Here is a 23626-nt window from a genome sequence, read left to right as displayed (position 1 = left end):
TAAAGCCCTCCTCATTTGTGATCTTATTTTGGAGGGGGGTGCGGACCTGGCAGGTATTACGGAGACCTGGTTGGGCCAAGAGGGGGGGGTCCCTCTCGTCAAAATGTGCCCACCAGGTTTCCGTGCATTTCATCAGCCAAGGGCCCAGGGGAGGGGTGGGGGAGTGGCGGTGATTATTAGGGAAAGTCTTTGTCCGAGGGAGACCACTGTTCCTCAGATAGCCGGATGTGAGTCCCTTTTTGTGAAGTGGGGCCGTGGGGTGCAGATGGGTTTGCTGACTATGTACCTGGCTCCCTGCCACGTGGCAGCGACCCTGCTACTCGACGTCATTGCCGGGGTGGCGGTTGATACCCGCAGACTTATTGTCATGGGGGATTTCAACCTTCCATCTGCGGGTGAGGCGTCAGAGGTGGCTGTATAGAAATAAAATTATTATTATTATTATTATTATTATTATTATTATTATTATTATTATTATTATTATTATTATTATTTAATCTTTAGTGTGATTCACAGCCTTTGAGGCTGGTTAATCGCTCAGCAGCTCGAGTCCTAACCAAGGACCTAGGAACTGTTAAGGTATCGTCGGAGGATGTAAGCTGTTCCGAGTAAGGTGGTTTTTTGTAGACTCAAAATGTTCAAGTCTGGCAAATTTAGAATTTCTAAATAGCGGGGTAGCCCTTTGGGTATTGCTCCGAGGGCTCCAATTACAATCGGGAGAACACACAATTTCTTTTTCCACAGTCGCTCAACTTCAATTTGTAAGTCCCGGTACTTTGTGATTTTTTCTTGCTGCTTATCTTCAATTCGTGCATCACCAGGTATTGCAATGTCAATGAACCATACTTTTTTCTTTTCAACTATTGTTATGTCAGGTGTGTTGTGGACCAAGTGCCTGTCAGTCTGAATCCTAAAGTCCCACAAGATCTTGAGTTTCTCATTCTCTAAAACTTTCTCAACCTGATGTTCCCAGTGGTTTTTGCTGTACTCAAATCCAAACTTCTGGCACAATTTCCAGTGAATAATTTTAGCAACACGGTCATGGCGTTGTAGGTAGTCAGTTTGTGAAATTTTGCTGCACCCACTGATCAGGTGGTCAACTGTCTCTTCTTTTTCATTGCAGAGGTGGCATTTGCTGTTGGTGGTAACATGTTGAATTTTTGCCTTCATACAGTTTGTGGCTAGGGCTTGTTCTTGAGCTGCCAAAATAAAGCTTTCTGTTTCTTTTTTCAGTACTCCTGATCTTAACCAGTTCCAAGTTAGTTTCTGGTCAGCTTTGCCTTCAATACTTTTCAAGTATTGGCCATGCAGAGCTTTGTGTTTCCAATTTTCAGCTCGCTGCTCAGTTACTTCTTTCTTATATTCTGCTTTTGTTTTAGTTGTCTTTAAAAGGCCTCCTTTATTTACTTCCTTAATCATTGGTTCTTCACTTTTCTGGATGTAATCATTCAAGCTGCATTTTTCTTCTTCCACGGTCTGCTTTACTTGTAGGAGTCCTCGACCACCCTCTGCTCTATTATTATTATTATTATTATTATTATTATTATTATTATTATTATTATTATTATTATTATTATTATTATTATTATTATTATTATTTTGCAGGGCCTTTCCACGGGCAGAATTTCTTAATAATTGTTGACACCTTTTCCAAATCGCTGGAAATAGCCTTAATGCCATCAACCACTTCCGAGGCGGTAATTAAGGTCCTCAGGAAGCTATTCGCAACCCACGGTTTACCAGACACCCTGGTATCAGATAATGGGCCCCAATTCATGGCGACTCAATTTGAAAGCTACCTGGCCGAGTTAGGCATCCGCCATGCATTATCTGCCCCGTTCCATCCGGCTTCGAATGGCCTTGTAGAGAGATTCGTACGAACGACAAAAGAAGCCCTTTCCCGACTCGATGCGGGGGACTGGCAGGCTAGGATTGATCAATTCTTAGCTGTACAGCATGCAACCCCGTGCACTGCCATAGGGCGCAGCCCAGCAGAACTTTTAATGGGTCGGAAACTTAGGTGCACTCTTGATCGCTTACATCGAACTATTCCACAGATAATTTTAAGGGGGAAGAGGAAGGATTAAGACAATTCCAGATCGGGACCCCGGTATTTGCAAGGAATTATACTAGTGGTCCGCTGTGGATAGGGGGAATTATTGTTGGAATCACTGGGCCGAAATCATACACAGTGGATGTAGGGCAAGGAAAAATTTGGAGAAGGCACATAGATCAATTGCGTAAATGTTTGAATTGTGAAGCCTGTAAAAGTCCCGATATTGTTAACCCTAATTTCCAAAGTTTCCCTGAAAGAGCTATCTCAAGCCCGAGTAAACCGGATTACTTTTCGGGTAAGCCTGAGTTCCAGCGCCGCCCCAACAAATCGACACTCCCAGCTGGGGATGGCCACGCCTCTGGAGAAATCCAGGAGGTTCCATTGGCAGGCCCAGGAGAGACGGGAGGTCCCTCTGACTGGCTCGACGCCTCACCAACAACTGAACTGCACAGGTCAACCAGAGTGAAGTCACACCCAGGTCACCTGCGTGATTTTGTATGTAAATATGTAAATAGACAGAATAAGTTCCCTCTGGAAATGGAGGGGTGTTATGTATGTATCTATTTTGTGTGGGAAATTCAAATGCACGAATACTTGTGATTGGTTAACAGTTATTTCAGAACTATATATAAGAAGGGCTGTTGCCTGTGTTCTTTGCTGAAGTCTCACCCTGAATTAAAGAGCTGTTGTCACTTGCTTGCTTGTGCCTCTCGTTATTCCCGCGCTATAACAGGAAGGCTGAGAAGAAACACCTGGAGTGGAGCTGAGGGACACTAAAGAGATGGGAAGGACCCAGCAGGAGCCTGATTTCCACCCAGAAGGACCCAAAGTGAAAAGCTTTCGGGGAGACCCTGCATTCTGACTCACCCCTCGAGTATATTCTCCTCATTCCATGTCCCCCTCCTCCAGGGAGTCAGGGCAGTCTCCCTCTTCTCTTCTGCCTTGTGAGTGCATCATTGTGTGGAATCAATTATGCTGAGTTGAACCAATCTCCCAGTTTCCCCAAACCCCCACTCCCAAAAAAGACAGCCTCTTTTGTAAGAACGGAGGAAATTTACTAAGACAATCTCAGGGTGAAAAAGAGGGGGGTAGTTTCACATGGTGCCTAGATCCTATGCATGCACGTATGGGGCCTTTGCTCTCTTGCGTGGCCCAGTTGAGTTGGGGAATTGGCTCAGGGAGAGTCGGCCACCAATCTCAGACTTGGGTTCTTCAGAGGTCACGTGGTGAGGGCTGAATTGGAACACAGAACAGAAGGGCTCAACGTTCTGACTGACCAATCAAAGCAAGCACGGTCGAGATGATTCAATCTCTTAATGCAAAAGTTGAGGGCAAAACCAGATCTAGCTAATTCCCACCCAGAGCCACAAAGTTGAAGTTCGGGTTCTCCCTCCCCCTATTGGACCAGCTCCCATTGTCCAATGGAGTCTCCCGTTATTGATCTGAGACAGTCTGTTAAACACCTGCTGAAGTGTCCTTGGTTCTCACGGCTGGCATCTTCATTCATTCATTCATTCATTTTCTTTAACATATGTAGGTATTTAATAAACAGTGTATTCTCTGGGTCATTTTACATATACATAATAATAGTAATAATAATACTGTTTGCCTGTATATAATAGTATTCTTCCAACTTCTAATTTCTACTTTTATTATCTAACCATTGATAAAACAAATCCCAAGTTAAAAAATATTCTGTATCTTCTTTATCCTTTATCTTTAATGTTAATCTATCCATTTCTGCACAATCTTAATATTTTCTTCATTATATTATCATCTGAAGGAGTTTCCTCATTTTTCCAATGTTGGGCAAACACAATTCTCGCTGCCGTCAAAACATGCAGCATCAGATATATATTCCCTTTATTATATTTTTCTGGCAAAATGCCTAACAAGAATATTTCTGACTTGAAGTCTATATGTTGCTTTTTAATTTTTTCTAGCCCTGAATGTATTTTCGTCCAATTTTTTTCTTTTTGACTTTGGGCAGGTTCACCACATCTGGAAATACGAACGGGGTATCTGGTTGCATTTCCAACATTTGGTGGACGTATTTTTAAACATCTTTGCTAGCCTTGCCGGTGGGAAATGTCACCTATAGAACATTTTATACAGGTTTTCCTTCTACATAGTTGCCATTGTCAATTTATACTTTCTATCCCAAAGTTTTTGCCATTGATATAATTTTAAAGTAAACCGAAAAGTTTTTGCCCACGTGATCATTATTTCTTTCACTTGTTCATGTTAATAAATAGCTATATATTTTCTTTCTTAACTTTTCATCCACACCTAATAGTATCTGATCAAGTATTGTTGGCTCTTTATAGAAACCGTATTTCTCTACATCTTTTTCGCATCTTGACTGTATTTGCAAGTGTGGCCACCGTGCGAGGTTCACCCCTTGATTTGGCAATTCCTGTTTAGTTTCAAGTTCCCCTTTCTCATTTAAAATATCTTTATACGTTACAATGTTTCCCTGAATGTTTATACAATGTTTATACTCTGAAAAATACGGTAAGTTCTTTCTCCCTCTTCCCTCCCCCCATAATTGGTTGGAAGCGGAGAAGCTGAAATAGTTGCAACAGCAAAATCTCCTTTGGAAGCTTGAAGGAGCCTTTGGGAGGAGAGGCTCAATTAGAGAGACTTCCTGGTCTCTGATGGAAAGGGAAACAATCAGAAGTTGGGTCTTTTGTTGATGTTCATCATGTCTTCTGTGTAATAAGGACCACAGGTGTTCTTGTACACTAGGTCATCAATCATGGTCATCAGTTCGGCCACCTGGGCCTCTCGTTCAGCTCCTGTGGCCTCATTGTTGAAAGCCAACATCCGGTTCCCACATTCAGCAATGTATTTCTTCATATTTTCATCTTTGGAATTCATACATCTTTGTAGAGATTTACCTTCCAAGCAATCTTTGTGGGTGTGCAAGAGGATCGTGTAATCCTTGGCTTTAAGGCCAAAAACCTCTTTGATCTGCTGAACCACGTTCGTCTCCCACTGGAAGGAATGAAAAGGACGCATCACGTGCAGAATGACGTGGGGACCCGGGGAGCAAAACTTCATGCACTTGCTCACTTCTTCAGCAATAGCCTTGTCTGGCCGATGGGAAGAGGGAAAGCCAGGCGTATCAACAACCACAACTGTCCTGCCCTTCAGCTGCGCCTCCTCCTTTTGGCATACTTCTGTTTCTGACTGAAATGACCACTCAGACTTAAAAACTTTTCTTCCCAGGATTGTGTTTCCCGTGGCACTTATCCCACTTCCGCTTCTGCCCACCAGGACGATCCTCCGTTCAGGCCCTGCAACCAAAGGGGAGAGGAGAGAAAAAGGGGATTGGTCAGTAGTGTAAAGCCTGTCCCTCCACCCAGGACAGCTGCTCCCACTTCCTCCACCCCCCCCCACCCACCCCCAGGGACCAAGACTTTACCTTGGATGCTTCCAGCCGTTTCCAGACCAGTCGCACAGCACAAAAGCCGGGATTTCTGGGTGAAAAGAGAAACAGAGTCAGCCAAAGGAGAGGCTGCCTTGCAGGGAGGTTGCACAAACTCTCTTCCCCCGGAAGACACAGGGAGGAATTGGGGGGGGGGGGGTAAAAAACGAGCCACCCCCTCCTCACTGCCCTTGAGGCAGACCCATCTGATCCTTCCCCCCCACCACAACCCCCCTTTTTATGCAGCCCTTCAATTCTTGGGACCCAGCACTTTGGGGGTTTCAGAAAAGGGGGTGGGAGGGGTTGATGTCCAAAGTGGCTGTCAGCTCCCCACAGCCAACTCCGTGCTCGAAGAGACCCTGTTCTCTGGGGCTTCAGCTGCTCCTATCGCAGCGCCACATTGTCTCCAAGGGTCCCCCCAGATCCTCTTCCTCTAGGTTACCCCCTCCCCTCCCCCGCCCATCACTCGCGAACCCCCCTGCCCCATGGCTCTCCTCCCTGAGTGGGGAGTGGGGGACTTGGGGGTCTTCTCGTCCAACCCCCTGCTCAAGCAGGAGGCCCTATATAATTTCACCCTTGGTGTCCTTTCTTCAGAATCTCCAGAGATGGAGCATCCACAACTAATATCAGGCTATTCTAATTCTCCTCCTCCTCCTCCTCCTCCTCCCCCTCAGGTTACCTCAGCAGGCCTCCCCGTAGGACAGATGCAAGTGATTGCCTCGCTCCACTGACTGAGCCCTCCCGGAGTCACAGCTGCACATCTGAATTGGTACTGAAGATTTGGGCGGACATCTTCCAGGATGAATTGATCCTTAGAGCCTTTGGAACTGAGACTTTTCCAATTTTCCTCTCCTGCAAAGCGATATTCCACCTGGTACCTGGAGACCGAAGCCTTCCTGATGGCTACCGGATCAATACTGATGTGGAAACTATTTGGGTGCACTTGCTCAACCTTAGGAGGGGGAGGTCTTCTAAGAGCAGCTTCCAGTTCCTGATGTTTCTTCAAGAACTCCATGGTCAAGGTTGAATTTTTGGTTTCCAACAACTTTAATGAGTCAAAGAAATTCTTCATGCTCTCAGTGCTCATTTTCCAGAAGATTTCAGCAGCAGCATTAGGGCTTCCTCCATATTTTCGGGGAGCAAAGAGGGCTGAATTGTTAAATCTGAAGTGCTGAGGGATTCCCGACTTGTCCTGAGCACACGGCAGGTCAGTCACCTTGAGGGCCTCCAGGACAGGTGGGGTCCCCCTGTCTGCAAAGGTGATCAGGAGTTGGATGTTATCCTTCACGTCTTTTCCCAACATGGAGAGCATGGAATCAAAGACACATTTCTGGGCGTGAGTTGAATGGGCAAGGAAGGCCTGGGCCACCAAGCAGATGGCATCCACGTGGTCAATGCCCCCTGGGGTGGAGAAAAACTCCAGGAGCTGCTTCTCAACCAGCTTATCTTGCTCTGCACCACTTGTGCCTCCAAATCCTGGAGTGTCAATGATTGTGAGAGAATAGGGAATTCGGAAGCCCTTCTGATGGTTCACCACAAAGGCTGTCACTTCAGACGTCCTCCTTCCAGCTTTACTTCTCTGGGTGGTTTCATGAATGAGTTTGAATCTGAAATTATCTTCCCACTGGACACCCACAATATAATTGATCATCCCGTTGATCAGAGTGGTTTTCCCACACCCTTTTACTCCCATCACCAGGATCACTTTGTTGGGCACTTCTGGGTTCTCCTTTCCAACCTGGTACATGAAACAGGATCTGGAGGAATCTGAGGGGACTTTCTCCAGAGAAAGGGCGAACAGTAGTGGCTGGCTGTCCTCCACCAGGGAGCTTTTCTGAAGGAACTGTCGGATTATATTGTCTGCACTTTCTTCCTCCAGGGATGTGGAGACCTCAACCTCCTCACTGGGGACACTCAGAACTCCATTATCACACATGGCCGACACCCGTATTCTATACGCCATCTGGGGCTTCAGACCTTCAATGGAATAAACCTCTGTTTTACTCCCAGTCCTTTTTTCAGTCCACTGGACACTCCCAATTCCAGCCTCCACCATTCTGTACTCCACCTTGTATTCCTTGACCACAACTCCTGAGGCAACGATGCTGGGACTCATCCAGGCCACAGAGATGACAGAAGATGCTGCAGTGACCATTCTTAATTTCTCATGAGGGCTGGTGGGAAGGGTCTTTATGGGTGGGCTCAGGTCACTGGTTCTACCATGGCCTACCTTGCAACAAGCAGCATACTGGAACTGGTACTCTGTGTTTGGAGGCAGATCTTTCAGCAGAAACATCTCCCCAGCATCCTCTGTCCTCACGGTCTTCCAGGTTTCTTCTCCTGCAACCTTGTACTCTACTAGATAGTTGGAGATTGTAGCCCTCCCATATTCAGCTGGCTGAAACTTCAATTGAATGCTGTCTTGTCTCAGTTCACTGATCAGGAAAGGGAAAGGTTTTGAGGGCAACTCAAAGTTCTTGCTGACCAGCTCTCCATCTTCATAAAGATACGTGGTAGGGCCTGGTGTGTCCAGATCTGGGAGAGAGGCCACAACAAAGCGGACCTTCTCATTGGATTGATTGACGCTCAAAAATTCTTTGATGGATTTGGCAGTTCGGCGAGCATTGCGGGTCCTCTCCTTGTCCTCAAACCAGGGTGTGTCCTCCTCCTGCCCAAGACTGGACCTTGTCGACTTCATGGATTCTTGCACCAAATGATCATGAAGCCAATCCTGTAGGCTCAACAGAAACGGCTCTGTTTTATGTAGAGAAGTGAATATAAAGGAGACTACATATAAATTCTGTGGGTCAAGAACTATTTTTTCTAGCTTGGTCTTGGATGAGATAACTTTTTCTTCACTTAGAATAGTCAAATAAGAGTTGACATGATTAATTTCTCTTTCCTTGGTGTCCAGAAATTCACAGAGCCTTTGGCTATTGAAGGGCGACTCCCTGATGGACATCAAGAGGTCCACCAGGGTCCCTTCCTCCTGCCCTCCTCCCCGGATAGAAGGCAACATTCTGGCCATCTGTTTTTGGAAAGTCTGCCTGTGTTGCTTTGACAGATTCTTGAAATTCTGGATCTTTTTCTTGATTTCAGGGAATTTGTCAGCACTGTTGGCTACGTCATTGCTTTGCATCTCAATTTCGTTGAGTTCCTCCAAGATGTCTTGAGCATCAAAGATCAATGTTAGGCTGATCTCACGGACCATCTTAGCTGCTCTGCTGTCCAGTTTGGTCAGCGGGTAGAGCCAGACCCTCATAGGCACAGCCTTCTCCCCATGTTCCCCTAACATTTTTGGGAGAGTTTCATAAACTTTCATGGCATCTTGGAAAGTCACTGGATTTTTGTCCAAGGAAAAGTCTCCATGGAATGTGCAACTGAAGATCAAAGCATTCTCTCTCTCTTCTTCATTTAGCTTGACCTCTGCTTCTCCTGTGGCGGATATCATCTTCTTAATTGTAACATGGAGATTTCCTTCCATATTTTTTACCATCTCCATTGAAGAATCATCTCGGTCAAAGACAAAAAAGGCCTGGGCTCCATAGAGGATGGCGGTGACCACATGGGTGGCTGTGCCCTGCTCAAAGATGGTTGGATGAGAGACATTCTGGATTCCTAGGTGGCTCATTGTCAACTGTTCATACCTGGTGGTGGTTTTGTACTGAACGGTGATTCTGGCCTGTTTCTTGGACTTCTTGGTGTCATGGAGATACTCTGCTGACCCTCTCATATCAATCAGCCCTCCAAGGAAACTGGCCTTGAGGGATCCTGAGATGTCCAGGGCAGAGGTCTTGTCATCAATGCTGTCAGATGCAATGATTACAGTTGCTGTCTTGGGCTGAGGCTTGGTTGTTAGTTCCTTCTGAAGAGAGCTGTGATCCCAAAGGGTGAACCCTGCATGGAACACAAGACGACATGAAGATAAATGTGAAACCTGACCTCCAAAAGAATTGCAGCTGAGACAGAGCTTGAACGAGGGGTCATCATTCTCCCAGAGGATAACCACATCTGTTCTGTCCAGCAACCTCTTGCCTGTTTTGCAAAAACCCCCAAAGGCTTTTGACTGAGTAGAGAGGTTTCGTCATTTTCCAAAGCAATTCAGTGAGTTTGGTTTGGAAACCCTCCCCATGTTTGGTACACAGGGCCAGCGGTGCTGCCTGGTAAGCCAAGGGCTGGATACACATTCCCAGGAAGAAGACCCTACTCAGCTACCAGGTATTAGCAGGCTGCATGCTCAAGATGCCAGCTCTCAAGCGTCCTTGGACTAAGCCTGCACATTGATGGCAATGCCCGTCTCCCTCCCTCCCAGGTTTCCTGCCACCCCTCAGCCTCTCCTCTGGCTCCTACCTGGGATGAGGGCATCCTTGCGACAGTCATAAAACATCCCCAGCTGGAAGGGGCGGCCCAGGGCTGGAATCTCGATGGCGTCTTCTGCCAGGGCCATGCTTGGTTCTTGTGTGTTGTTGACACTTCTGATGCCCTGCAAGAGAGAGGAACCGTCTGGGGGAGGCCGAGACTGACTGAGGACTCTCTGAGGGGATGCAGGCAGGGGTGGGATTCTACCCGTTCACACCTATTCTCTAGAACCTGTTGTTAACTTTCTAAGCAGTTTGGAAAACTGGTTGTTGGAAGAAATCTCCATGTGTTTGTTTCCCCCCCCCCATTTTACAGGGCTAATCCTGTAAAGAAGGCAGGAAGGAAACATTGTGGTGTTGTTCCTAGCCTAATCTTTATTGCCCTGCTTACAGAAACTGCCGCTCCATTAACCCTTATTTAATAATAGTAATAATAATAATAATCATCATCATCATCATCATCATCATCATCATCTTTATTGTCATTGTATGTGTATACACAGTATACAGATACAACAAAATTTACTTGACACCCAAAGACCAGATCCCACACACATAACAATCCCCAAACACACTCCCACCCAACACAAATTCCCCACCCCTAAACTACCCAAACATCCACACAACAGACCAAGCAATACTGTCCAACAGCTCACTGATGGTAGCCCTTTACTTCATGGTTGAGTGCAATTATAGCTCTGGGATAAAAACTATTCAGAAAATGTGTGGTCCGAGTTTTAATTGTTCTGTATCTTCTGCCAGAAGGCAAGAGTCCAAAAAGATGGTAAGCAGGATGGGAAGAGTCTCTGAGAATGTTATGCAACTTTCTCAAACAGCGAGATTCGAAGATGTCGTCCAGGGCTGGTAGCTGGAGTCCGATGATATTCTGGGCAGTTTTAATGATTCTGTGTAGAGCTTTTTTGTCCGCTACAGAGCTGCTCCCATACCATGCAAGAATGCCGTATGTCAGGACGCTCTCAATGGTGCTGCGATAGTAGGACAGAATCAGATGCTGAGATAGATTTATCTTCCTGAGCATTCTCAGGAAGGACAGCCTCTTCTGTGCCTTCTTCACAAGCATGTTAGCATTCATAGTCCATGAGAGGTCCTCCGAGATATAAGTGCCCAGAAATTTAAAACTACCCACCCTCTCCACCTCCTCACCATTTATGTACAGTGGTAGATGTACATCTCTCTTCCTCCTGAAGTCAATTATAAGTTCTTTAGTTTTTGTGGTGTTAAGTGTGAGATTATTTTCATTACACCACAATGTCAGCCCTTGTACTTCCTTCCTGTAAGCAGACTCATTGTTCTTATTAATGAGCCCCACCACTGTTGTGTCATCTGCCAATTTAATAATTGTGTTGGTGTTATACAATGGGGTGCAGGCATGCGTGTACAAGGAATAAAGGAAAGAGCTTAGCACACAACCCTGGGGAGCTCCTGTGCTTAGTATCAGAGTAGAGGAATAGTGAGATCCCATCCCTACTGACTGGGGCCTACCTGTCAGAAAATCCCTTATCCACAAACAAATCCTCTGATTTATACCCAAATTGGACATTTAAAAAAACAACCCGTTGGGTAAAATGTTGTTAAAGGCAGAGCTATAATCCACAAATAACAGCCTTGCATATGCCCCCTGTTGTTCCAAGTGATTCAATATAGTATGGACAACAAGAGACATAGCATCGTCAGTTGATCTATTACCCCTATATGCAAATTGGTATGGGTCCAAAGTAGATGGAAGACTAGCCTTAATATAGTTCAACACCAGCCTCTCAAAACATTTCATGACAACAGATGTTAAAGCTACTGGTCTATAATCATTAAGGGATACCACTACTGTCTGCTTAGGGACTGGCACTATAATAGATGTCTTCAGGCAGGTAGGGATAGAGCACTGCGACAGGGATAGATTGAAAATATCCGTGAACACTCCAGCTAGCTCTGCAGCGCAGTCCCTGACAACTCGTCCCAGAATTCCATCAGGCCCAGCTGCCTTCCGGATATTAACATTCTGGAAAGTGAGTCTCACAGCAGAGATCTGCAGTAGAAGTTCTCTGCCTATCGATGGTAGATGTTAATGGTGCACCATCAGTGGTAAATGCTGGAATGATGGTAGTTCCTGTGTCCACCTCAAAACGGCTGAAGAGTTGATTTAGCTGCTCAGCCAAAGAGTCACTACTCCCAGGCAAACTATTTCTATTGCTTTGTCCTGTGATTTGTCGCAGACCTTGCCATACCCGACCAGAGTCTGAGTTCACAAAAAGATGTTCAATCCTCCGTCTGTATGTAGCTTTAGGGTCCTTGATACCCCTTTTCAGTTTAGCTCTTGCCTCACTATACTGTTCCAGAACGGAAAGCAGCATTTCTTGCTCTTAATAAAAGACACACTTTTCTATTTATCCAGGGCTTGTTGTTAGAGAACACCCGTACTTGTCTGGTGGTAGTGACAACATCAATGCAGCTTTTAATGTAAAACAGTACTGTTGAAGTGTAAGTGTCAATATTGTCCTCCTCAAACGGTGCCCAATCAGTGCTCCCAAAGCAATCTTGAAGTTGCTCCGATGCACCCGCTGGCCACACTTGTCTTTCTCTAATCGATGGTCTAATTCTGTTGATAAGAGGTCTATATGATGGGATCAAGAACACAGATATATGATCTGACTGTCCCAGGTGGGGTAAAGGCATAGACCTGTATCCGTGCATGATGTAACTATATACCTGATCCAAGGTATTTTTCCCTCTAGTGGGACAGTCTACATACTGATAGAACTTAGGGAGGACAGTCTTTAAGTTGGCTTGATTGAAATCACCTGCAACCACCAGCACTCCATCCGGGTAGGCCTGTTGCTGTTTGCTAATAGCAGTTAGCAGGGGACTCATGGCTGCGGTCGTGTTAGCATCAGGAGGTATATATACTGCAGTTGTTATCCTGATGTTAAACTCATGAGGCAGATAAAAGGGGCGGCATTTCACTGCCAAGTATTCCAAATCAGGAGAACAGTGAGTGTCCATTATTTTAACATTTGTGCTCCAGTTGTTATTTATGTAAACACATAGTCCCCCTCCTCTGCTCTTCCCAGAGACCATGGTTCTATCCGCTCGATAAACTGAGTGTCCTGGTAATTCAATAGCCTCTCCTGGAATGGTAGGGTCAAGCCACGTCTCTGTAAAGACCATGACACAGCAGTCCCGAATGTTTTTCTGCAGAGAGATAGTAAGTTCCAGCTCCTCAATCTTATTAGGGAGAGATCTAACATTTGAAACAAAAAGACTTGGCAGTGCAGGCTTGTGAGGATTTTTTCCTAACCTTACATGCTGTCAGTATGCCTAACCTGACATTCTTGGCAGTATGCCTAGACTTACTGTCCCTGAGGAGCTAATTTTTTTTTTATTTGCTGGTACTTTGCTGGCACTTGACTTTCTTGAAGGGGAAGGGTTGTTTTAAGCTTTTTTACACTGCTGTTGGGAGGAAATACTACCCTGTTGGAGTTCTTTCAGCCGGGATGCAATGATCAGCACTTTGAAGAAATAATTGAATAATGAAGCAGAGCTGCCGGAAAGAAGCTTTTTTTTTTCTTTATTGAAAAGTTTTACAAAAAGTTTACATATTTCCTCCCCTTCCCCACCTCCTGCACCCCCTTCCCTTCCCAACCACCCACCTCCCCCCTCCTCTTCCCAGAACAAATTACAGGGTATAACCTTCAACAATCATAATTAATTCTAATCTAGATAATTATAACATTCCACGTCTCTTGTTCCTTCAATTCCCTAATTTCCCTACTAACTTAGTTATTTAAAAACACACCAAATATCTATATAGTCATTCATAACCTATCTGTAATTTCTTATTCCGGTATTTATTTTGGATATAATCTATCCATCTTCTCCAATCCCTTAGGTATCTTTCATTTGAATGTTCCTTCAAATACGCCAAAATTTTTGCCATTTCCGCTAGGTTTATAACTTTCAAAGTCCATTCTTGGATTGTAGGTAAATCTTGCTTTTTCCAATATTGTGCCACCAACAGTCTTGCTGCAGTTATTAAATTCAGAATCAATTTAGTCTCTATAACCGTACAATCCGTAACTATACCCAGCAGAAACAGCTGTGGTGTAAATTTCAACCTCTTTTTGAGAATATTTTGTAAAATCCACCAAATTTTTATCCAAAACGCTTTAACCTTTTTACATGTCCACCAAATATGAAAATAAGTAGCTTCCTCACAATTACATCTCCAACATTTTGGTTGTACATTCGGATACATACGAGATAACTTTTTTGGATCTAGATGCCATCTATAAAACATTTTATAAAAATTCTCCCTTAAATTTTGCGCTTGAGTAAATTTCACATTTGTTACCCATATTTTTTCCCAAGTTTCCATCATTATTGGTTGTTCAAAGTTCTGCGCCCATTTTATCATACAATCCTTAACTAGCTCTGTTTCCGAGTCTATCTCTATCAGAACATTATACAATCTTTTTATATGCATTAGACTTTGGTCTCTAATTTGTTTTATTAAATTTTCATCACTTTGTATAACACCAATTTTCTGGTCTTTTCTCCATCGGGCTTGTAATTGTACATACTGAAACCAAGTTTGAATTATTTTCTCCTCTTTCAACACATTCACAGGTTTTAGTTTTAATATACCTCTTTCGGTGTTAAGAATATCTATATATGTGAATACATCCTGTCTACTTTCTATACTCGTGTTTTCTATTGTGTGCCTGGGTACTGTCCATATAGGTATCTTTTCATTTAACTTGTATTGATATTTCTTCCAGACACGCAATAAAGCATTCCTCAGTGGCTTCCTCAAGGGCTTCCGGCAGCTCCGTAGGACGTTGTGGATGCTCCCCAGTGGAGCGCTAGCCCCGCGACTTTGTTAGCCGCTAGAACAGCAAAAAACCAGCTGTCTAGCGGCGAAGAACCTTCCCCCCCAGGAGAAGAGGGGGAAGCGAGCAGCCAGGCGCAGGGTAGAGCTCCCTAAGAGCCCTAGAATTAATTCTGGGGCTCGAAAGGTGAGAGCTCCCCAAGAGCCTGGGAAAGCTCCAAAGCCGGGACGACTCTGCCAGAAGGCAGAGGAAAACGCCACGTCCGCCCCTGCTACTAATTGATACAAATTGATAACTGAAGCAGGCTGAACAAAGACAGGAGACTACATAATTGCAAGTATTTATACTTTAATTCCTTGGAACATCGCTTCTTTTCGAGCCTTTAAGAGCGGAGCTGAAGCGGAAAGGGAGGGGAAGATGGTGCTGGCTCGTTAAGACAAAGAGACGAAAGTGAAAGTTAAGAAGAAAGTTCCTATAGACTTGTTAACTCATTAACGCCTTACAGCTAACAACTCTGCTTAAAACTTTTTGGATTTAACATTGTATTTTAGACTTTGGGAATCAAAATTTAAAGATTTTCTGATTTTTCTTCACTGGTTATAAGAACTTTAAGAATTGATTCTGAGACTGTGTGACTTTAAAATGGCTTCAAAGCAGACAAAATTGGTGCTGCCTAAAGCAGGGAGTGCGGGAAGCTCCCCTGCTCAGACTAGCAGGTTGCAAACTTTATTGCCTCTAGCAGATACACAAGCTCAATTACAACCACAACCACAACCACAAGCACAAATATTAACACTTGAGATGTTTCAAGAAGCCGTGAAAGAAATTAAAGAAGGCTTTAAAGAGGACATTGCATTTGCATTTAAAGGAGTCTCAGAACAAATGGAAGAAATGAAGGACATAATTAAGACAAGAAATAAACATATAAGGGAAGATATAGTTCTTGCACTCCAGGGACTGGCAAAGCATGTTAATCATGTAGAAGATAGAATTGATGAGGTTGTTCAAGCCAATGAGATCTTAGATGGCAAAGTTGAAGAAACACAAACAAAGATTGATAAAACAGAAGCTGAAGTGTTGCTGACACAATACAAAATGATGGAATTTGCTGTGAGAATAAGAGGCTTGAAAGAAAATCCTAAGGAAAATTTGAAAGAGATTTTTGAAGAAGCTCTGGCACAGTTTACAGGAGAGCCCAGAGGAGAACTTGAATGGCAAATTGATCGGATCTATCGTGTTAATTCATGGGTAGGCAGACAAAGGAAACTACCAAGAGATGTAATCTACTTTGTCACCAGAAGGATTAGAAATGAGATCTTACAAGCCGCCTATAAAAACAAATTGCAAGTGGCAGGACAAGAAGTTGCAGTATTTAAAGAAATACCACCTAAAATGTTGAAATCCAAGAAAGAGTATGCTTTCCTGGCAGATGAGCTGAGAAACCGACAGATACAATACAGACTGGAAAGAAGCTTTTAATGACAAGGAGCCAAGGTGAGTGACGTTCAGCAAGGCTTCTTGGATAGCTAGAAAGATTGACTTTCAAACGTGAGTTTACATACCCTTTCTGAGTTTTGATCTAAAACTGGGTTTTGGTGAAGTTTAATTCTGTGCTTGGTGACCTTTAATCCTGAGTTTATTGATGGGATAATTTTCCCTATTCAGCTTTCCCTATTCGGCTAATCGGTTTCTTTGTAATTAGGCTTATCTCAAGTATTTACTCTTGAGCTTGCCTGGGGTGTGAGTCCTGGCAATGAGCCAGACAAGGCTTGTGTTTTAGTTTTAAAAGGATTAAAACTGTTGTGATTTAATTATTGGTATTGTGTTTGAATTTTTTCCTGCCTCATGGTTTCTTTTTCTATCTGGGGAGGGGTTTTTCCTTCACTGCTTTAGTGGTTCCTGGCACTGTCCTTTTGGGGTGCACTTCCAAGAGGCAGGATGCAAGATTGGCACTGATTTTTTTTTTAGTGCCTTTCTGGGGGGCCTGTGATCTTTCCTTAAATCCGGATGATTTCCTTGGGATATCTTATGAGGTTAGACCAGCCGTGCTTGGCAAAGTTGGGAGGGCAGAGACGTGAACCTGGGTTCCCTATATGATTTGTTAATTTGTTTCTATAGCTCGGCATTTTGTAGCCCAAATCTGCCCACCCACTTTCTGGAGAGCTTAAATGACCTCTCTGCTAAAGGGTTTCACTTTATGAGCAAGATTTGGCTGCTGGTATTTATCATTTTATTGCAACTACTTTAATTCCTGAAGGTCCCCTGGCCCCTTGCCTGATGTGTAACTCCGGGTTGCAGGAATTCCTAGTCTAAGGATTGGTATTTAGGGCAGCTTTTTTCAAGCAAAGAAGCTTCTTGTATTTTTCTACAGGTAATCCTTGACTTACAACAGTTCATTTAGTGACCATTCAAAGTTACAGTGGCACTGAAAAAAGTGACTTGTGACCGTTTTTCACACTTACGACCGTTGCAGCTTCCCCACGCTCACCAGAGGCCAGGCGAGGGGAAGCGCCCATCAACGTGAGTGACCTCGAGTTGGCCACGGCCACCCAGTCACATGGCCACCCAGCCACGCCTACCCAGCTGGTCATTAGGGCAGAGAACCAGTTGTTAAACTGTTCAAATCCCACCACTGGATGCAGGATGTGGGCACACGCCACATCCCACCCACTGATGCTGGTCCGATTTCTGGGGCGGCTGAGGAAGGGTCTCTGCCCAGAGCAGTGGGGCAGGAGCAGCAGTCTCAGGGCACGGCTGGCGGCAGTGCTGAAGCCTCCTGGAGGCCAACATTGGCAACTCCTCCATCAAAGGTGGGATCCCTCTGGACAGGCATTTTTAGGCAGAGGAGAAGCTCCTGGATTCGGGTCACAGCCCTTGGGTCAACCGAAGAATCTCCCTGGAGTTACAGTTTAGAAGGATAAAGATGCCAATATAACCCATAGGATTACAAAAAAGCTAATATCGAGAGAAATTTAGTTACAATTATTCTGTTGCACCATTACTATTGTTATTAGTATATAGTATATATCTGTTTCTTTTTGTTCTTTTTTTCTGTAAACTGTGTTCAAAATGTTTATGACTTTAAAAAAAAAGGATTGGGGAGACATGATAACAGTCTTCCAGTATTTGAGGGGCTGCCCCAAAGAAGAAGGGGGGGGGTCCACCTATTTTCCAAAGCAGGAGAAGGCAGGAGAAGAAACAAGGGATGGAAACTCATCAAGGAGAGAAGCAGCCTGGAATGAAGGGGAAACTTCCTAACAGGGAGGACAGTTCACCAGTGGAACAGGCGGCCACTGGAAGTTGTGGGTGCTCCAACCCTGGAGGCTTTTGAAAAAGAGGTTGGACAGGCAGTTGTTGGAAATGGACGAGCAGGAGATTGGACTAGAAGAGAAAGCCTGATCCCCACCCGCACCCCAGGCGAGCCAGAATTTGGCATCTCAGTGATGACCCTCCCTGCACTCAATGGCGGCTCTTTCTTTCTTTGGCTGCCCGGAGAGAACTCAGCAGCCTTCAGAAAAGGAGCAATCCCCCCTCCCCAAATTACCTGGAACCCCCCCCCAACAACACAGGTGCTGCTTCTGTGCCAGGCTTGTGGCTCCGTTGCCTGCTTTTCCCTCCCTCCTCCGGCTGCCTTGCCTAAGAAGGAAGAGGGGACTCCGAGGGTCTCCGCTGCTCCCGTCATCCCCCTCGGAGGATCGCCTTTCCCGAGATGGGTCTCCGCCGTCCCCCCCACCCATCAGCCTCTGCCCGAGACCAGGACTCGCTTCTTCTTGACTTGCCCTCCACCGATGCCCAGGAGGAGCCCTGCGCTCGCCCCGCCTCCCTCCCATGCCCCACCCAATGCCAGTTGGGGGCGGGGTCTCACCTGGTTGGAGGGAATCAGGAATCCCCACCGGCAGGAGGATCTGCTTCTCTGCTGGATCTCTTCTAAGGAAAGTCTTCTGCTTCGTCTTCAGGGCGCTCAGAAAACGAAAGTGGAAGGAGCAAGGAAAAAAACAACAGGAAAACGTGTTTGAGAAATGAGTTCCACAACCATCCAGCAGAGGGCAGCAAAGACCTCTCTTGGTCCTTCACTCCTCTGTGCAGATGTTCCCCAACTAGACAACTTTTAAAATTTGTGGACTTCAACTCCCAGAAGTCCAGAGCCTGCTGTGCTTCCTGAGGAATCCTAGGAGTTGAAGTCCAGAAGTCTTAAAGTTGGCACTTTTGGAGCAGCTTCTACTCACAGGGAATTTGGCTGATTTCCCCCCCAGAACGTGTGTTCCTGAAATTAGCACCCGCTTTCCAAGAGAGAGAAGAGTTGGGGTCTTCTGGAAGGAGGCAGTTCTTCCTCCCACTGCACCCCCCTCTATCTTCCATTGTTAAGGTTAGAGACCCTCCCCCACTCCCCACCCCATGGTTAGGGTTAGGGTTGGCCTAAGAGGAGGGATCCAGAGGTGGACCTCGGACTCTTCAGGATTTGCAGACTTCGATGATGCTGTCAGAAATCAGGAGTGTCTCTCCTGTATCCTAACACCGAATATTATGACATATGGAACAGATTCTCTCAATGGATAGAAGCACGGGGGTGGAGTTGGAACACAAAACAATTAGGCCAGGCAGACCTGGAACGAGATCCTATATATGCATCGTCCTATTAGGATGAAGATGATGGTCAAAAACATTTGTACAATACTAGCAATGTTCAAGTAGTATATACGTTACCTGTTTTCACTTTTGTCTTTATGGCGGATGAAATGCCAGGTCGATCACACCCTATTCGATATAGTTATAGGTAAATAATAAAAATGTAATGAAAAGAAAAAAAGAAATTGCACCGAGTTTCAGGAGCGTCTGCAGGATTTCATCAAAAGTTGAGGTGGTGCCACAGGGGAGCCCTTGAAGCTCTGTCCATCTTGTAGGCATCTCCAGTCGACTTTCTCGTGTTTGGTCCAGCCGAAAGGGTTGCTGGAGTCCGGGTTCCCCTGGCCCTCTTTCCCACCCATCCAGGAGCCTTTCTCTTGCGACAGTCTGTCCTTATGGCTGCCCATCCACCCTGGTCCCTCGCTCAGGCAGCTCCAGTTGCATCGGCCAGCTGGACTCTGATGTCTTGTCCTTCTAGCCGGTCCCTTATGAAGTCTCCTCCCAGCAGGCAGGTCATGCGGTGTGTGAGAGATCTCACGAAGATCGATGGTTTGTTGGGGCACTTCCAAGGAAAACGCAGCATGCAGGGATGTGAACAATTATAGCTTTATTCAAAGATAAAGTAGAGAAAATGAGTTCCCTGGCATGGAGGCATCCATCCCTGGATTGAGCCCATGGATCAGTCCCGAAGGGAGCTAGAACAAGAGCCAAAGAGCAGCCCCTATGCAGGGGTTCTTATAGGGGCCCCTGGCCCCTCTGTTACCAATGTGTGTGAGGGGGCCGGAGGGCCATTAACTCTCCCCAATGGGGCTGCAGGGGCCAGAGCCCCTTGACCCACCAGTGGGATCAAAGGTGCCTCTTTGCTCCCATCTGGTGGCCTTTTAAGAAACTGCCATGGCTGGCACAAAACACCTAACCATTCCCCTTCTTGCCAGCCAATGACAGGTACCAGTGAGTATGTGTGAGGGGGCGAGCAGGTGTCATAGACATGTACACATTTACAGGACCAAACACAAACGCTTGCACAGAAGGTTGTGTCGGTCAATGGGCACAGGTTTTGTGAACAGGACAGCTAACTGATTGGTTGTATTACAATGTTTGATATGTACAAACCCCATTCTGGCAAGCTGCCTGACATTCTTGTATCGGATGTCTATGTGGTGGGACCTAGAGCCCACCGCGTATGCCCCCGAGATCCCAATTGTGGCCGTGTTATCTTCTTGAATTTGGATGGGCAGAGGAGGAGATGCCCAGATGCTCGTTACCATCCCAGTCTGCGTCTGAGTAAGCGGAGAGCTGGGCCGGCTTCCCCTTCTCTGGTTCCAGCACAAGGAGAGCATCGGCCGTGCCCCTGAGGTATCTAAGTACCCTCTTGACAGCATTCCAGTGGAATTCCTTTGGGTTTTCCACGTGCCTAGACAATAGATTCACAGCTAAAGCTATGTCAGGCCTGCTCCAATTGTTAATGTATAGCAAGGAGCCAATCACAGATATAATTTATTATCTAATAAATTTATAATTTATTATCTGTGAATTCAGGGCTGTCCTTGTGATTGTGGCCATAGTAGTCACTTTGTATGGGGCTACGCTTTGGGTTAGACTCCGCCATTTTGCATTTGGCCAACAACTCTTCAATCTTTTCTCTCTGGGATAAGGCAAATCCCATTTTAGTGGCCAAGATGTGCACACCCAGGTACCTGTCAATCCGCCCCAAGGACGCCCCAAATATCTTTCCCCTAGGGCCTTGGCAAATTCATCACACCTTTCCTTGCCAGGCCTTATGTATAGGAGGTAGACCAAAACCCGTTCTGTATCACCTTTGGTGTCACGTGTGAAAACACATTCATCTGCATGAGATTCCCTGAAGCCAATTCTCTCTAAACCCTTTTTGAGGCAGTCGTAACAGAGTTTCCCCGACTGCTTGAGGCCATATAATCCCTTTTGGAGCAACCATGTATTTCCCCCCTCCTGCTGGTAACCAGGAGGGGCCCTCACGTAGATCTGCCAGTCCAAGTTGGCGTGGAAGTAGGCCGTCTGGATGTCGAACTGGTAGACTTCTTTTCCCAGAGCAGCTGCAGTTACGAGGGTGGCCTTGACGCTTTCTGCCAGGACGATCGGAGAATAGGTCTCTATGTAGTCTTCCATGTAGCGCTGGGCGAACCCCTGTGCTACTATGCGAGCCTTGTACAGGTAGTGGCCATTGGCAAATGGTCTGGCCTTGAAAACCCACCTTGTGCCAATGACCTTCTTCTCCTTGGGTGGTTGCTGGGGGGTGAAGACCTTGAGCTTTCTCAGGCTCTCCATCTCCTGTTCCATCGCGAGCTGCCATCTCTCCTGTTCTTCGATGGGCAGCTCCTGGATGTCAGAGAAAGCCTTTGGGGTGGCCACGACGCTGTTGACAGACGTGACATGCCCAATGTCGATTCTCTTGGTGGGACCCGCTTGTTGGACCGCTTTGATCTCCTGACCTCTTGCCACTCACCGCCCTTTTGTTCTGCGGGTTCCTCGCTGACTGGCTGATCACGACTGGGATGTGGAGGCTCTCGTTCCCAGGCGTTGGGCATCATGGGCCTCTGAAACATCGCAGGAGGTGAAGAGTCAGGTGAAGATGGCGTGTCTTCCCCCTCAGGACTGGATGGCTCATCCTCCCCATTTGGACCAGGTAGGTTGACTTCTTCGTCCTGTTCTTCGCTCTCATTTGATATGAAGCGACTTCCCCACTGACACCCCCTTGGCTCTTGTTGCCTTGGGTGGTGCCGGCACCTTAGGCCCTTTCTTGGGCTTATCTGCCTTAGGTGCCTGCTGGGGCTTGGGTTTCTTGCCCGCATTGGCCTTGAGAGGCTGTGGGGCTGGCTGAGGCAGTATGGGCACAACTGCTTTGGCCTTGCGCCCCTCTGACAGCCTAGGAGCTGACTGTGATCCCTTGGGAGTGGCCGCCTCTGTCTTATGCACCTTAGACACCCTTTGGGGCTGGCTGTAGGGCCTCTCTCTCTCTCTCTGCACGCAGGCCCCTTCTGAGGTGGCACCCCATGGGCTGTCCTCTGTAGCTGGGTTCTCGGGGGAGAAATATGGCAAACCATTTATAATGGTAACACTCCCAATAACCTTTTTGTTCTGAGTGACATGACTTCCCCCTTTTACGAAACACTACCTCCACCCTGCCTTCATCACATAACTTGATTATGCTCAACAAGTTATTGGCGATAGAGGGAGCATGTAACACACCTTCAACATTGCCCAGCCCTGGTACAGAGACAGTGCCCTCCCTAACAACCAAAGCATTATCACCATTGGCAACCTTGACGGAGGAGTTAATTCTCCTTAACCTCTTAAAACCTTGCTTCATGTTGGCAATGTGGGATGAAGCCCCGGAGTCCAGTAACCAGAGGCCAGTGGGGCCATCAGCCTTGGTGGCGGGGGTGAGATTACTAGTACACACAAAATTGCCCTTAGCAACACCTTTGCCCCCGCCATGCCCCCTTCTCTGCCCCCTGCCCCTTCCTTGATTGGAACCATGCTTGGGCCCTCGCTGGTAATGGGGACAGTCCTTCTTCAGATGCTCCTCAGAGCCACAAATAAAACACTTGAGTAGAGCGTTCACCTGCTCTGAACTCTGGTGCCTCCTGTTGATGCGCTGAGTTGTGGCCCTGGCATATTTTCCTGCATCTCCACGCCTCCTGTCCTCCTCATTGAGCCTCCCTGTGAGGTAGAACAGAGTCATGGCTTCCTTCCTGGTTCCCTCTAGTGAGACAATAAAATTGCCCCAACTTTTGTCCAGGGATGCCAGAATAACTGCAATCATGTTGGCCTCAGTCATGGGGTAGTCCCTGAGCACCAGTTCTGCCCTGAGTGCCTTCAACTTTCCCAGGTGCTCAGCCATGCTAGCCCCAAATCTTAGCTTGGTGTTGTAGAACTCTAATGTAAGCCTTGTGGTGGAGCCCAAGCTATCACTGTTAAACAAGCTATACAACAACCCCCAAATCTCACCAGCTGTGAGTCCATCTGGAATGCTAGGGTACAATTTAGCATCCAGTGAGCTCAGTAGAGTGGTATAGGCTTTCCTGTGGTACCACTCTTCTTGAGGCCTCCAAGGGAAAGGTGGGGGGTCTAAAACCATTTCTGGAGCTCCTCTGGCTGCCTTGTTCAGTGTACACTTGTAATCCACGCAGATGCGGACGGACCCATCTGGCTTCATGAGGGTGACTATGGGGGTCTCCCACACCGCGTGGTCGGTTGGCACGAGGATTCCCTGGGCAATGAGCTTGTCTAATTGTTCCTCGACCTTGGGCCGCAAGGCAAATGGTACCCTATGGGG

The 23626-nt window shown here is 46.3% G+C and overlaps 1 protein-coding gene across 1 annotated transcript; it reads right to left on the bottom strand.

Moving 5' to 3' along the window:
* Positions 1-3089: 3089 nt before the first annotated feature.
* Positions 3090-18725, bottom strand: LOC132709482 (uncharacterized). The gene is made up of 5 exons (XM_060683253.2): positions 18554-18725; positions 9837-9969; positions 6166-9383; positions 5484-5538; positions 3090-5355 (listed from the first exon to the last, which is right to left on the bottom strand). The coding sequence occupies exons 2-5, from the start codon at positions 9931-9933 to the stop codon at positions 4730-4732; spliced, it is 3996 nt and encodes a 1331-aa protein (XP_060539236.2). The 5' UTR covers positions 9934-9969; positions 18554-18725; the 3' UTR covers positions 3090-4729.
* Positions 18726-23626: the final 4901 nt, after the last annotated feature.

Source organism: Pantherophis guttatus, chromosome 4 (assembly GCF_059756535.1).
Source record: "Pantherophis guttatus breed Tessera chromosome 4, ASM5975653v1, whole genome shotgun sequence".
Classification (NCBI taxonomy): domain Eukaryota; kingdom Metazoa; phylum Chordata; class Lepidosauria; order Squamata; family Colubridae; genus Pantherophis; species Pantherophis guttatus.
Note: the sequence above shows the minus strand (reverse complement) of the source record. Positions and strands in the feature narration are given on the sequence as shown.

Coding starts and splice junctions, on each gene's coding strand:
- LOC132709482 (XM_060683253.2), bottom strand. CDS start 9,933: ATGGCCCTGGCAGAAGACGCCATCGAGATTCCAGCCCTGGGCCGCCCC. Junction 9,384..9,836: donor CAAGGATGCCCTCATCCCAG/GTAGGAGCCAGA, acceptor TGTTCCATGCAG/GGTTCACCCTTTGGGATCAC. Junction 5,356..5,483: donor AACGGCTGGAAGCATCCAAG/GTAAAGTCTTGG, acceptor CTTTGGTTGCAG/GGCCTGAACGGAGGATCGTC.